Source organism: Lithobates pipiens, unplaced genomic scaffold, assembly GCF_037356315.1.
Source record: "Lithobates pipiens isolate NorthernLeopardFrog02 unplaced genomic scaffold, aLitPip1_a1.2 Scaffold_23, whole genome shotgun sequence".
Lineage (NCBI taxonomy): Eukaryota > Metazoa > Chordata > Amphibia > Anura > Ranidae > Lithobates > Lithobates pipiens.
Window position 1 is genome coordinate 88,975,125 of NW_027507785.1, and position 14,030 is coordinate 88,989,154.

The window sequence follows — 14,030 nt, forward strand, 5'->3', positions numbered from 1 at the left end:
CTTTTCTTTAAACATTCTAATGAAATAAATTAAAGCAGACAGACACTCTTCTGTCTACTTCAATAAAATGCACATTTGTAAATCAGAAACGGGGTTCTTGCTCCAGCAAAGCCATACTGCTTTATAAATTACTTAAGTCTTCATTTTACATTATTAGCAAGATACATTTTAGCACACTGATAAATTGAACACCCCCATCCAAAAAAAAAAAAAAATCCACATAGAGATTCCAGAGTAAAGTTATTTATTAAATCATGCACATCACAATTGTTAGTGCAAATAGTTTAATCTGTAATCTGTGCTCCAGAGATTCTATGGAACCTTTATATCTTTACAAAATAGATTTAAAACAATTATTTACTTAAAAAATGTAATTCTGAAGTTTAGCATCTCAGAACAATATTTGCAATAATCTATATACAAGAGGTACCAAGTACCACTGGCATATGAGTGTTGTGGTCAGGGTGGCTTGCAGTGGTGGACAGTTAATGGGAAGGCATGTTACATGTGTGTACAAAGCAAACAAAGAGGAACTTCAGCTACATAACTTCCCTGTAACGTCACCAGACATATTACCCCTATATACTATTTCTATACATTTGCCTATGTTTTATACTCCAGGCAATACAGTACAAAATTGATCTCAAGGCAACATTCAATGGGATACCACTTCTGCAGCTGTGCTTCTTGCATGACTAGAGCACTGTAGTCTCAAACGATTCAGCAGACACACATGAACTTCAGCTCTTTGAAACAGCACAATGGAAATGGAAACAAGTGTAATAGCAATCACATATCTGTTATTGAGTTAGGCTCCAAGTGATTGGGTGTCTTTGGAATCATGCATATAAGGGCTTGTGTGTGGAGCCAAGTTTCAGATGCATTCAAGATTAGCTTTGTACAAATGGGCTTCAGCTTGTATAAAAGCAGTGTACAGCATGCATAGGCAAAGCGTCAAACATTTTCGTCAAAGTGGTTGTAAACCCTTACATATACCTAGTGAAGTGACTAGCCTCTGGCATTACCAAGAGATGAAAAAAATCCTCCTACATAAGTTGTACCTGTTGATCTGGTGGCCCCCTCACCTCTACAGCCATTCAAAGTACAAAATTTAGACAGCATTTCCCAGCTGTAGAAGGCAGGGGGAAGGGATCTGATGTCACTCACTGAACATCACCATTTGTGCGCTGAGGGAGGGGCCGGGCCATCTCATGGGATTGTCTGGTGTCTGCATCGACTGTCTGAAGTGACTCATGTAGATAGCAGGGGAATGAGAGGGGAGACAGAAACCTCACTAGGGTCAAGTACACACTATAGGACATGCTTTCTTCATTTCAAATTTCAGAGGTTTACAAGCAATTTAAAGGTTTTAAAGTCCCACACAGCACCAGGTAGATGTTAAACACTGATCGTTATCAGAATGTACACGGTCACTTTAAAACATGCTGCTAAAAGGCTTCAGCATGTCTTGAAACTTCTTTAGGCTGGGATCACACTGATGCTGGATGCGGCTCGTAGCAGGAGTCCGGGTGTCCCTGTTCTTTGTTTCAGGGGCTACATTTTTGCCTCAATTTAGCCCTGAAGCGGAGCCAAAGACACACGGGACCCTTGGGCAATCCGTTCTGCGGCCACCGCAGAGATGTGTAAACTGGCACCATTGAAACCCGGTCAGTCTCATGCCATGCAAATTGGAGGCAGAGAAATACGCATCCAATTCACATTAGTGTGAACCTAGCCTTAAAGTTAGTCAAAATTCCCATTTAGATATGTTTTTAACATCCTCAAACTTAAGTTTAAAGTGCACTTTGCACCAAAAAGCAAGGTGTGCTTATGTGGCTACACCCTCCTGGTGTGAAAACATTCCATTATGTAAACAAACTTTGAGAGACAATGGTATAAAAACATTGGTACCAATCTTCCAACACACTTATCTAGACAAGGCGACATCAGTAGGTCTTCTTGCAAGATCCCAGGAAAGTTGAGGATGTCAAAAAGTTCTGAAATCACAGAAATGGGATCCAGAGCTTTCCCAGGATCAATCTGTGGGCCTAGTGTGACCAGCAACAGCAAGGTCAGTGTTTTTAATGCATTTCTTCTGCTTAAAAGGCATCAACCATCTCTTTGTAAAAGCTTGCTATACACTGTTCATATACAAGCTGCAGATTTAAGATCCTTCACAGTTCCTTCAAAGGTGCTTATATTCACCACTCACCTGCATTCTACCTCCTAAGCTGCTTTTGAATTCTCACTGACTTGCAGGAGGAGAAGAGCAGTTGTAAGGTAAATAGAAGCCCTATGATGTCGCAAATGTTCTTGGCCTCATTTTAAGTCCCTAAAACAATGTAATACAAATGTCAGTCTAGAACTTCACAAATGGCTTTCACTTCTCCAGTTGGGATCCCGATTTACAGGTTACACATTGCTGGTCTAAAAATACCCATAGCCTATAATCTATGTAATTTTTACAAATTAATAAATCTAAACATTGCTTAAGACAATAGAAATCATTTGATAGCAGTAAAAATGGTCACACTGGTTTCAGGAGTTCCAGCAAACTGGAACTCTGTACAGTTCAAACATACAGTACTTTTAAAACAAACATATTTGGAAGGAATATGGGTTTGGGAGTACAACTCTTGACCCCTATTTGGCAATTGTTTTGTCAGAAGTAAAATTGTGGCCAGGCTATAGACACTGACAAAAAATAAAATAAAAATATTTACAAGCAGTAAATAAGCTTTACAATAAGCCGTCACTGACCTTCGTAGCTGCAGGCACTGTGGATAGATTAATTCTCGCAATGAAAGCATTGCAGATGTTCAAGTTGGGTGTTAACATTAGCGGTTAGAAGGTACCAAAGTCAAATTAAAACTAGGTGCTTCTGTCACAAACTTTGAAGGAGGAGGATGCCACAGTGGCTGCAGATACATAGGTCAAAGACTAGCTTTAAAGCTCATTTAATGCTAGGAATATGCAAATACCCAAATGTCCATTGTCTGCTCACAGTTAAACTTTGGGGTCTGCTGATCTATGACACACACATTATATACATATACATATACATATATATATATATATATATATATATATATATATATATATATATATATATATAAAAATGGTAGAATAAGATATTATGTAGCCACCACACACCTGACAATAAATTAGAGGCTCAGACAGAATTTCCCAAACCAAGCTGATCAACTTTCCTTAGCCCAGGTGCCCTTAATGTCCACGTTGCTAGGGGTTACCCAAATTGCCTGTACTGGACGAAGGGTCTAATATCTACAGCTACTTTGCAACATGTACGATTTGTGATAGCTTTTTGGCTGCAAAGCATCTCTGCACAATGATGCTATCTGTACACGAACATAAGTGCGATAGTAAGGCTTGAGGAGGATCAATGTAATTGGGGCAATATACAAGCAAGAGTGAAAAACCACCAAAATCTGCAATAATAAATAGATTATAATTTCCATATTGGCAAAAATAATGTTATCTATTCAGTTCTTCATAAAATATCCACCAAGGCAGCACTCCCATTTCATACCCCCTTACCAGGGCATGGTGAACCAACAGCATTAAAAGGCCAGCAAGTCCTTCAATTTTTATGTGCTATCTGGCACTATGTACACAATGCACTGTTGATGTGTTACCACCACTGACAAATATACAATAAGCTGTAGTGATAAGCTATGAAAATACACACAGGAAGATGTCAGGGGGATAGTGTCTGGAATACACATGGAAACAGTTTGGATTGCAGACATTTCTGACACGCAGCGATGGTGATATCATGAGATCTTACAGTAAAACAGTCCATTTTATCTGCTGTTGAGAATGGGATTGGATTTTCATGTAAGCTGATCCATCGTACTCCAGTCATTGATGGCTGTTTTATTGCCAAATGTGTGGGTTTTCTTTCATCAGAGCTGTCCAAGAATGTTTTTAGCACAATAGTTTATCTTAGCATAAGAGTTTAAACACATGAAAAATAACATAAGTTTTGCTCAGTGGCGAGTGTGGCCTATTGTTTTACTGGATAACTAGTCCTGGCTTTCTGAAGTTTATGCAAACGTTTGTCGAAAAACACCAGTTATCCATCGGGTCCAATGGCAGAGTGGCAAAAATTTTAAAATATATAGTGTCTCGGTATCTGAGGCTGGGAGGTCTCCTAATAATGCAAATAAGCTGAATTCTTAAACCTGACACCCAGAAAACTATGTGCCTGCCCTTTTGAAGACAACGGAAAGCAAGCATCATCTATGCTTTCCCCATCAGCACTGACCATAATTTACTGAAATGCAGTAACTTATTTTTAAATACTACACATGCTTGGTTGTTATAACCTGTACTGATGAGCAAATGCTTTGAGTTTTGAGACGCTTTTAAGGTCATTCAGAATTCACTGCAGATGCATATTACCTGAAGTTGACCTCAGCACCTGCTTCAAGCTGCTTTTGGATTTCCCATAAACTTGCTGTATGGGGGGAAGAGAAGCAGTTCTGAAGCAAACAAAACCTCTCCTAAATGCATTCAAACAATAGTGTACTTTGGATAGAAGGGTGGTGGTTCTTCTGAACTGACATTAAGATTATATGTGGTTAATGTAGATGCAAACAGGGCTCAGCAGTGGTGCTCTTTAACAAATTATTTACATAGTTAAGACATTCCAAACAGCTGAAAGGCAGTATGCACAGTGTTTTAATGCAGTCATTGAAAGGAAAAAAAAATCGCCTTAGACACAATAAGGTTGGCAGAGCAGCACGTAAGGTTGGGCGAGCAGCTTCATAAGAACATAGAAAGCCGTTATCAACTTTTCTATAACCAGAAAATTTAAAGGAGGAACTAAAGGTATTAATACTCACCTGTCCAACATTTCCTCCCCCCAGCATCTTGTTTTGAGTGCCGATCTTCGAGCCTCTTAATTTTCCAGCGTGGGATATTGCAAGAGCTAGTCATTTTGGTACTATGCTGTAAGCCGAGCTGTACATGCACAGCTGACTATACAGCATCCCCGGAGAAGGCAGCGAGCAAGCAAGTAGGTGCCTTAAATTGCTTCTGCAATTTAGATCCACTTTAAAAAAATAAAAAAATTACGCTGGAACACACCTTTAAAGTCAGCAGCTAGAAAACACTGCAGCTGCTGACTTTTAATAAGGACACTTACCTGTCCAGGGAACCCACGATGACAGCCCCGCCAAGGCCGATACGTCCCTCATATTGTGTTCTGGTGCCGCCATCATCACCAAGTGAAACAGGCAGTGGAGCCTTGTGGCTTCACTGCCCGTTTACGCATGCATGAGTCGCGCAACTCTTTGTGAATAGGGCACGTTGTGTTCTAGGAGAGACATTTCCCAGAAGACAACGCGAGGAGGAGAGTGACTGAAGATCACTGCGGAGTAGGAAGAGGCAGATAAGGAATACCGCCTAGCAACAGGGGTTTATGGCAAGTAAATTTTTTTTTTTTATATAAATGTTTTTATTTTTAAAGAATATTAATTTTTTTTTTTTTTTTTTTTTAGGGTGGCCCTCCACTTTAAGTGTGAATCTTATCTGATGCTATGGGCAAAGAATATAGACACCCTGGGAAAGACAGACATTGACAGGGTATTTCAATAGGTACTGGTAGCACTAGTCATTATAGCTACACATTACGTGAATTGGTTTTGATTGAGACTGCCTACACTGACTACTTGATCCTTTGAATCAGTCACCACCTATGTATTACGTTATTAGTGGTAAGCACAATTCAGTGTAAGTGCCTTTGCTTGCAAAGAGACATAATCTGCACTGTGTAACCTGGGGTGTCATCACAGCTCTCAACTAAAGTTGATTTTAAAAATATATTATTTAAATTCCCTTCAATTAAAGTGATTTTGTTTTGGACTACTCATCTCTCTGCTCTAGCGCTGCTCTTCTACTCCTCCAATGCGGCTCATCGATGCCCACTTAGAAGATGAATCACAGCCAGCGTCATTAAACTCACTTCCTGTGAGCCCACACTGTAACCGACACAACCCCTGAGTGTGCATCAACAGTATAGCAGGGTAAAACAGTGCAACATAACTGGTAGGCCTATCATCTGCATAATATTATGCAAAGTAAAAAAAACAAGTTTTTATTTTTTAGAAGAAATAAAAAATAAAAATAAAACACCTCTACTGAAAACTTCGGAGGGTAAGACTTACATTTATGATTGCCTTTTGCATCCCTGATGTGAAAATCCTCCATAAATTTGCTCTCGTTCCTTTACTTGCATTTATCACCTTTCTAAGGGCTCCCAGTACAGTCGACTTGGAGGAGATGGAGGAATTTTATATGAACCTGATCAGTACAGCTAAACACGAATATTTAAAGTAAGAATTTATCATAATGCTATCCCTCGCCCCCTAAAACCAGTTTCTGGTGGAGGTTAGCTAAATGTTAGAGCTTCCCTTTAGACTCTTTCACACTGGGGAGCTTTGCAGGCGATACAGCGCTAAAAATAGCGCAGGCAAAGCAACCTGAAAGAGCAGCTCCTCAACTCCAGATGGCTTTCACACTGGAGCGGTGTGCTGGCAGGACCGTAAAAAAAAGTCCTGCTAACAGCATCTTTGGAGTGGCGAAGGAGTGGTGTGTAAACCGCACCTGCTCATTGAAATGAATGGGGCAGTGCGGCTATACCGTCGCTGCTGCAGCAGCACTTTGCAGTGGTTTTAACCCTCTCTCGGCCACTAGCAGGGGGGTAAAACTGCCTCGCTAGCAGCCAAATACTGCCGATAAAACGATGTTAAAGCGGCGCTAAAAATAGCGCCGTTTTACAGCCGGTGCCCGCACCACCCTAATGTGGAAGGGGCCTAAGGGCAGACAGTGAACCATTCTTGGTAGCACAGACATTCAGTATTCCTGAATTAACATGTTACCTCTAGACCAGGGATCTCCAGCTGTTGCGGAACTACACATCCCATGAGGCTTTACCAAACTCTGACATTCACAAACATGACTAGGCATGATGGGAATTGTAGTTCCTAAACAATTGGAGGGCCATAGTTTGGAGAACCCTGCTCTAGACTCAACCTCAACACTAGGCGGCATCCTGGGGCCCACCAGCAAGAGTCAGTTTGACAGCAATCACATGACTGCAATTAGAACGCTGTATACCAAACATTGGCAAGTCTGCCTTGCTTCAGCTGTCATGGAACTACAAGCTGTAGCATGTAAAAATCAAATTTAATATTCAAATTCATGTGATCAGTCATACATTTCAAAAGCCAGAACAGTGTGATCCAAATAATAGCTAATAAATAAAGATCAACATTACACCCTATATAATTTCAGAGTCTAATAGCTGAACTCCAAGCAAACCGTTAAATACACTGATGAAGTACATTCATGGGGGTGGTTTTCACTGCCCAAAGGATTTTTATTTCATTCCATCTAGTTAGTTATACAGCACGGACCTATCTGGCAGACAAATCTGATTTTTCTCTTCTGCAGTTAAGTTTACCTTATAGGTCTCATCTCTCACCCACCACCACCCCCCCCAACCTGTGACTGACAGTGACATAAAAAGCAATAAACCAACAAGCTCACCTCTCTGCTCTCAGAAAGTTACTTATCACAAAAGCACTGCAGCACAGCTGACTAGCTCCTTGTGATGCTTCTTCCGCTACCAGTCTAAATTCTGCTGAAGTCAAATTCACGTATTACACTGGTTGGTTGTACAAAAATAAATTTATTGATGCATTAATAAATACAGAGCTGAATTAAGCTGTGTCTTTAAAATTTGCCTGGAGTTCAGCTTTAAGTGAAGGTTTAAAAGACAAAGTCCATCCTTCCAGCAGATTGGACTGGATGACTGAACATCTTCAATCTTCTGCTAAACATTCCTGAAAAGCAATGCAATATAGTGTGTATTCCATTAAGATGGATATTAGGACACGTGGATCATCGCTTTTTCACAATCCAATGGATAAAAAAAAAAAGGTTGACAACAGTACAAACTTGGATGCATATTGGTTGAGAACTTAAACTAAAATTAATGTGGACACAGTAGGTTCTCTTTAAAAGGAGTGTGATCCTGACAGCTCTATGATACATGGGACAGCTGGAAAATTCCATCAGCATCTCGTTGCTATACCTTGATGTGTGTGTTTCCCATGGCAAAAAGTTATATGATCTTTACAAGACGTTTAAGAGTAAAACAGCCACAAACCCAAAACATCATAAATAATTTGGTACCAAAAGTCTGCTCAAAGCCATAACAGTATCTCCGATACCACCAAACTAGACTTAACAGGTACATGAAAGATCGCAAGCAAAGTCTTGCCTAAAGTAAGATAAAGTCTTATCTTTATTCCCCTGCTGGACTATTACATATATTACAGGTTAAAGCAATGGTCCTAATTCTGTTCTCTCAGAGACTTGTGTTTTTTTTTTTTTAAGAGGTAAAAAGGAAGAGTAAGGATCCATTTTTTTTCTGTGTGTCATCTCCAAATGTGAGCAGTGCTGGCTACGATGGAGGACAGTACATGGCTTTGATGAGCAGTCTCACGGTGAGCTTCTGCTGAGGCTGGGATACAGCATCACTGCGGTCACGGCTACCAACGCCGCCATCACAGTCATCCAAGGCCACGGTTTCTGTAAATAGAAGACACACAAGATAGAATTGAATGACTAGGCATGGAAGAAAGCTTTTTACAGGCCATTATTGGCTGCAACTTAAGGGATGCCAACAGCTCTTAAAAATACTTACAGGCTGTTTGCGACCTAGGAAACATTTCTCCAAGTCTTAGAATTAGTGTAAAAATGTACGGTTTACCAGAACGCTAAGAGCAAAATCAGAATGATAGGAAGGTAGATGAGCAAGTACACAGTAAGACAAAGGATTAGATAGACACAGATGGGTAAGCAGACAGTTGGACTGACAGGTAGGTAGATGACCAGGTAAATCAATACGTAGAAGGTCAAGTACACAGGTAGTTAAACAGGCAAATACACTGGTAGATAGATGGAAAGATGAATAAAGAATTAAAAAGGGTTTATTTAATAAGACAGTACTAAGTGCAATAATAAGTACAGTAAGTTATAACCAATAAGCAGTCTACCTCAGTCAAAATATTCAAAACTGCTGATTGGTTGCAATTAGTTACTGTACTACACTTTTTTTTACTCCATATAGCGACTACTGAGAAATAGCATACACCTGTAGAGAAAGAAAACACACATCCAAGTTATATATAAGTTTGTATTAGCTGTTGCAAATACAAACCAACCATGCAGATACACAGATAACATTCCTTTTTCACATTCAGTATGATTCCCAACCATTCACTTTATTAGCTCTGAAGTACACGGAAAGAAATTTGCTTTCAAAAGGCATGTATACTATTAAAGAAAAGGATTACAAAAATGAGTGTTGAGAAAGGCAGTTTGTCAGCAAAATGGGAAAAATCTTTAAACACTTGCATAAAATAGCAAATCACGGCTACGTGGGGTATATCGTCAGTAGATGGTTTAATTCCCAGTTGGGTTTAGCTGTGACTGCCAGAAATAATACGATATCCCCAGTAACATCTGCACAGGGAGGGGCTTGAAGTAAGTTAACTCAATTTGACAGGATCTTCCACTTTCAAAAAAGCATTTAAAACATCTAAGCAGTGGCTAAAGAACAGGGTCATTGCTAAGACTTCTGAGAATGTTGAATGTCTGGAGATTTGACATGGGTGTATGTACCACAGGTGTGATGTATGGGTACTGTGGGCAAATGACGATCAAATTCTTTATATAAACAAAGCTGTAAGATCAATTTCCCATTCTGGCCATTTTCAGTCACATCAAGCTAGTCTTATGACCAAGATCACCACCTGACCAAAGAATTGAAAGTCTTGTGCCAGGAGAATCTTGCTGCTGCAAGATGAAAGGCCTGTGGCAACGGAAGGGCTTTTATACACACCCTGTGTCTCTTCTACCTGGTCTTTGATCCCGTGTGGTTGCCTAAGACTCTCTGGAATTTACCTCTTAAGAGTCAGAGGACATACCAGTGACATAATGGTCAGACGATATAACCTCAGCCTCATCCGGTAACACTGGCATTTGACATTTCTGAGGATGTAGTGTTATGAAGGCTGCAGAGTTGGAATGGAGGGGAAGACCAGAGACACTGGTTTGCTGGAGGGGAGAGTAAATAAAGGCTCTTCTATTGCAGGGATCCTTGAATTTTAAAGTAAAACTTTTACTTTTGCCCATGCAAAGCCAAAGAAAAAGGTTATATGACCAACCTGACCCCAGCGCAACTGCTGTATTAAAAGATACAAAAGCCGGAGACCGGTGCTCAGGCTGGGGTGTTCAGCTCCCAAAGCATAAGTCCACAATGTATAAAGGCGGCCACTCTGTGGACTCAATAAAGAAATCTTTTTATTGGCTACATGTAAAATGACAGCATCAGAAATGCAATGTGTTTCAACCTATACAGCCTTCCTCATAGCATAACGCGTATGCTATGAGAAAGGCTGTATACATCGAAATGCGCTGCATTTCTGATGTTGTGTCATTTTAGATGTAGCCAATGAAAGGATTTCATAATCAAGAGTGCATCGAGTAGCCAGCTTTTTACATTGTAAAGTAAAAGGTGCACTTGTCTCCAATGCTCATTATCAGGATATATTTAATTTAAACTGAACTCTCCCATTTTACTCACTTTTTTCAGCCACCAGGAGTGAAGTGAAGTACCCATCTCTTCTAGGCGAGCATGTGACTCACTCTCTTCCATGGAACAGCACCAGTGCTTATAAAATTAGTCCAGCACTGCCACTTGAGGCCAGGGAAGGACTCAACACCACAGTGTAAGCATCCACAGGTACACTTGAAGCTTAGACAAGGCATTGTTTCCCAGTCCCGGCAGCTTTATGAAGTATTGAGAGCAAAGAAGGTGTAAGCTGCTGGAAATGGGGCGAGGAGTGAAGTGAACTTTTCACTTTTCTGTGCATGGGCAAGGAAGCATTCACACCAAAGTTGAGACCAAGTAGGTTACAGTGGAGGCTGTTAAATTAGTTGAGTCTGAGGAAAAAAGACCTTGGTCATCATTTAGGGGCAAGTACTTTTTCAATTTTTTGAAAGTGGTGATCCCTTTAAACTGAATACCTCTTAATGCTTCATAGCCAAGCAGCTATGTTGTACCAGGGATCAATGACTTACGCAATACCTCTAACAGGCATTTAAAACACCTGATCAAACTTTGACCTTCAGCCTTTGTGAACACTGCTCTGCCCTCCGTGCAGGGCTTTTTCATACACTCAAATGGACAGTCACTGGAAGAAAAGTCTTTAGCACACACAAGAAGAGACAGACAGATGTTAGATGGTTAGTACATTTTCAGTCAATCTGGCAGCGGACAGCCTGTCCTGTTACCTGACCATGCATTAGTGTTACAAGGATGGGACATGTAGGTGGAGAGTGAAGGACAGACAAGAGCAGCGTGTACCTTTCTCTACCAAAACAGGCCGTAACACCAATACAGGATAGCCACGACTACGCCAAAGTAAACGGCTGGGACGGGAAGTAACGCAGAAGGCTGAAGAAGGGAAGGGATATTAGAAATCACTCAGGTGCTTTAATCAATACAGAGCTTGAGACTGATTTTGCTGGTATTGGGACAGCAATCAATGCCACCTGCAGCTTATACACAAAGGAAATCAAATGGAAAAATAGAACATCTAACACAATATTTTCAAAGAAAGGGGCTAATGTTCTGCCTTATCTGCTTTTTAGTGAGGCCTGTTAACTGCTAATAATTTAAAGGATCACCCTTTGTCCAACTGAAATCAACCATCCCCCCCCCCCCTTCCATGTATTGTATGCAATCTCTTTGTTGCTAGCTACCGGTTATTCCTCTCAAAAGATTTGTTTGGGCTTCAGCCTCTTGTTCATATTGAACATGGGTTTGAAATCGTCCGAGTTCAGCTGAACTCGCACGATTTTAAACCCACATTTCAGTGCGAGTTTGGGGGCAAATTGAAAGACATCTGTGCACAGGCGTCTGCTGAAATCGCCTCCGAAGTCCCCAAAAGCAGCAAAAGAACTACTTGTGGAAATTGGTGCAGCCTCGCACCGATTGGGACAGTGCCATTGCCGGCAATAGGCTTGCGATTTGGCATGTGGTTTGACGTTGTGAACGGGGGCTCAGTCACAAATGAATGTACTAAGCCTTTCAACTGATAACCGAGGACAAAGGACCTCAGGATCAGCAGGCTAATCTGATTTCTGATTAGTTCCTGAAGATCATAAATCCGTAAGCTGCCACAGCCGACTGTTATTGTTGCTCGGTATTTTTAGGTACAGGCTTGGGGGCTATTACCTTGCACTGAGCGAGTAAGAGGTATAGATATAGAACATGCGTTTAACTAAATCCAAATCATTAATTGTATATAACCTTTAACATGTTACTGTAATTTTAAAAATTGTTTGCAATAATTTTAAGCACTTCCAGCCCTTAGTATGTGCTCAGGTGGAAACCGTTATATCAGAATCATGGCTGCACTGCCCCAGATATCACAAGGATTAGATCTGTCCCATATTCCTATCTGGCTTCTTCTACTATCTTAAAACAGAAGGGTGAGCGTGGTCATTGTAGGACTGGAAGTGTGTTACTAGCAGGAACAGCGAGTGGGAAAAAAAAAAAAAAAAAGCAGTCAAAATATTTTAACACTGATAAGCTGTAAAAAAATAAATTTGGGTTTTAAATATTTAACTTGTGAATACAAAACTTAATATAATTTAACACTTCATTGCGATGCTGACATGCTAATTACTTTGTATATTGTGTTAGATGTTTGTAGTTTAACAATCTACTGGTTAGTTAGATCTCAAAAGAATCGAATTGAAAGCTATTATAAAGGTTATAGTCAGTTCCCAAACACATAACAGATGTTTCCTTAGCTCCTGTAATATTCCACAATGCCAAGTACCATAGCTATACAGTATCTAGATAACCACTAGAGCTGAAAGAATTGGCACATTAAATTTAGAGACTTAAATACGTTTCTATGCTGCATATGCACTTCAATCACCGTAACTAGCTGCAAAGTGTTCATAAACATGTGAACATTCAAAAATGTTTCCTCTATAGCAAAACTGGGCTATGATTTCACCCCACACAGGCTTATGGGATTTTTTTTTTTTTTTTAACACAATTGCTATCCTGGGCAAAAAAGATGTTCAAATACAGTGGACTGTTATAAAAGATTTCCTATGTAGCAGAACTGGTTTAGGATTTCAGGCATGCAATGCCCAAACCAATAATTGTGAATTTTTAACTGACTAACATGTGCTCAGGCAAATTGGAAACAAATTGGGAAACGCTTCTATCAACAAATCTTCCTATAATCCTCCTCCTACATCTGGGAGATCAGCTGGCAGGATTGTCATGTGACATGCAGACAGACTAATCAGGTTCTTCTTAGTGTTGTAGCTCTGTGCTGTGATCGTCGGTGCTCTTTGTTTTCCAAGCACAAGGCACACCAGGGCATGTGGACTTGCATGCATTCCACATCAAGGTTGGTGCATTTTATCCAACATGCAACAGAGCACACACATTTCTACCACTTATAAGCATCTAACAAATGCACAAACACAGTTTCATATCCTGCTATAGGCACTTGCTGCATATTTGTTCATGGCCCAACTGTATAGGCATGAAATGTTTGTAGTTGTGGGACTGAAAGCAGAAAACCAATCAAAAACTGAAATTTGTCAAATGTAATATTCTAGCCATCCGTAAAGTCTATAGGAGTGCATCTGTTCATTCTCAAACTTGATTTTGTTTGTAAATTTCTGAACAAATACAGCATACTTTAGACCTAAAGAAAGCCTGTACTCCATTTTAGTTGGAAGAGATATATATATCTCCCCCCTAAAAAAAAGGGGGTGAAGGCATATTGCGCAAGTTTATATTAAAACAGGCAAAAGTAGTTATTTAACGACTCAAGGAAACCAATTCCTTTGTAGCCGGTCAATAAAAAAAGAGAGCTGACTCACTGATCATTACCAGC

General features: G+C 40.2%; 1 protein-coding gene across 12 annotated transcripts in view; it reads right to left on the reverse strand.

The window, feature by feature from the left end:
* Nucleotides 1-227: 227 nt before the first annotated feature.
* The window catches only part of SLMAP (sarcolemma associated protein), a 242,733-nt gene continuing 228,930 nt past the window's right edge, over nt 228-14,030 (reverse strand). For 9 of the 12 annotated variants that reach the window (XM_077452011.1, XM_077452008.1, XM_077452016.1 and 6 more), the window contains one exon: nt 228-8,622. In XM_077452011.1, coding sequence (XP_077308137.1) covers nt 8,533-8,622 — 90 coding nt within the window. In that variant the 3' untranslated portion in view covers nt 228-8,532. Of the gene's footprint in view, nt 8,623-11,464; nt 11,555-14,030 lie in introns of all 12 variants that reach the window. The other 3 variants (XM_077452007.1, XM_077452018.1, XM_077452010.1) reach the window with 1 other exon arrangement.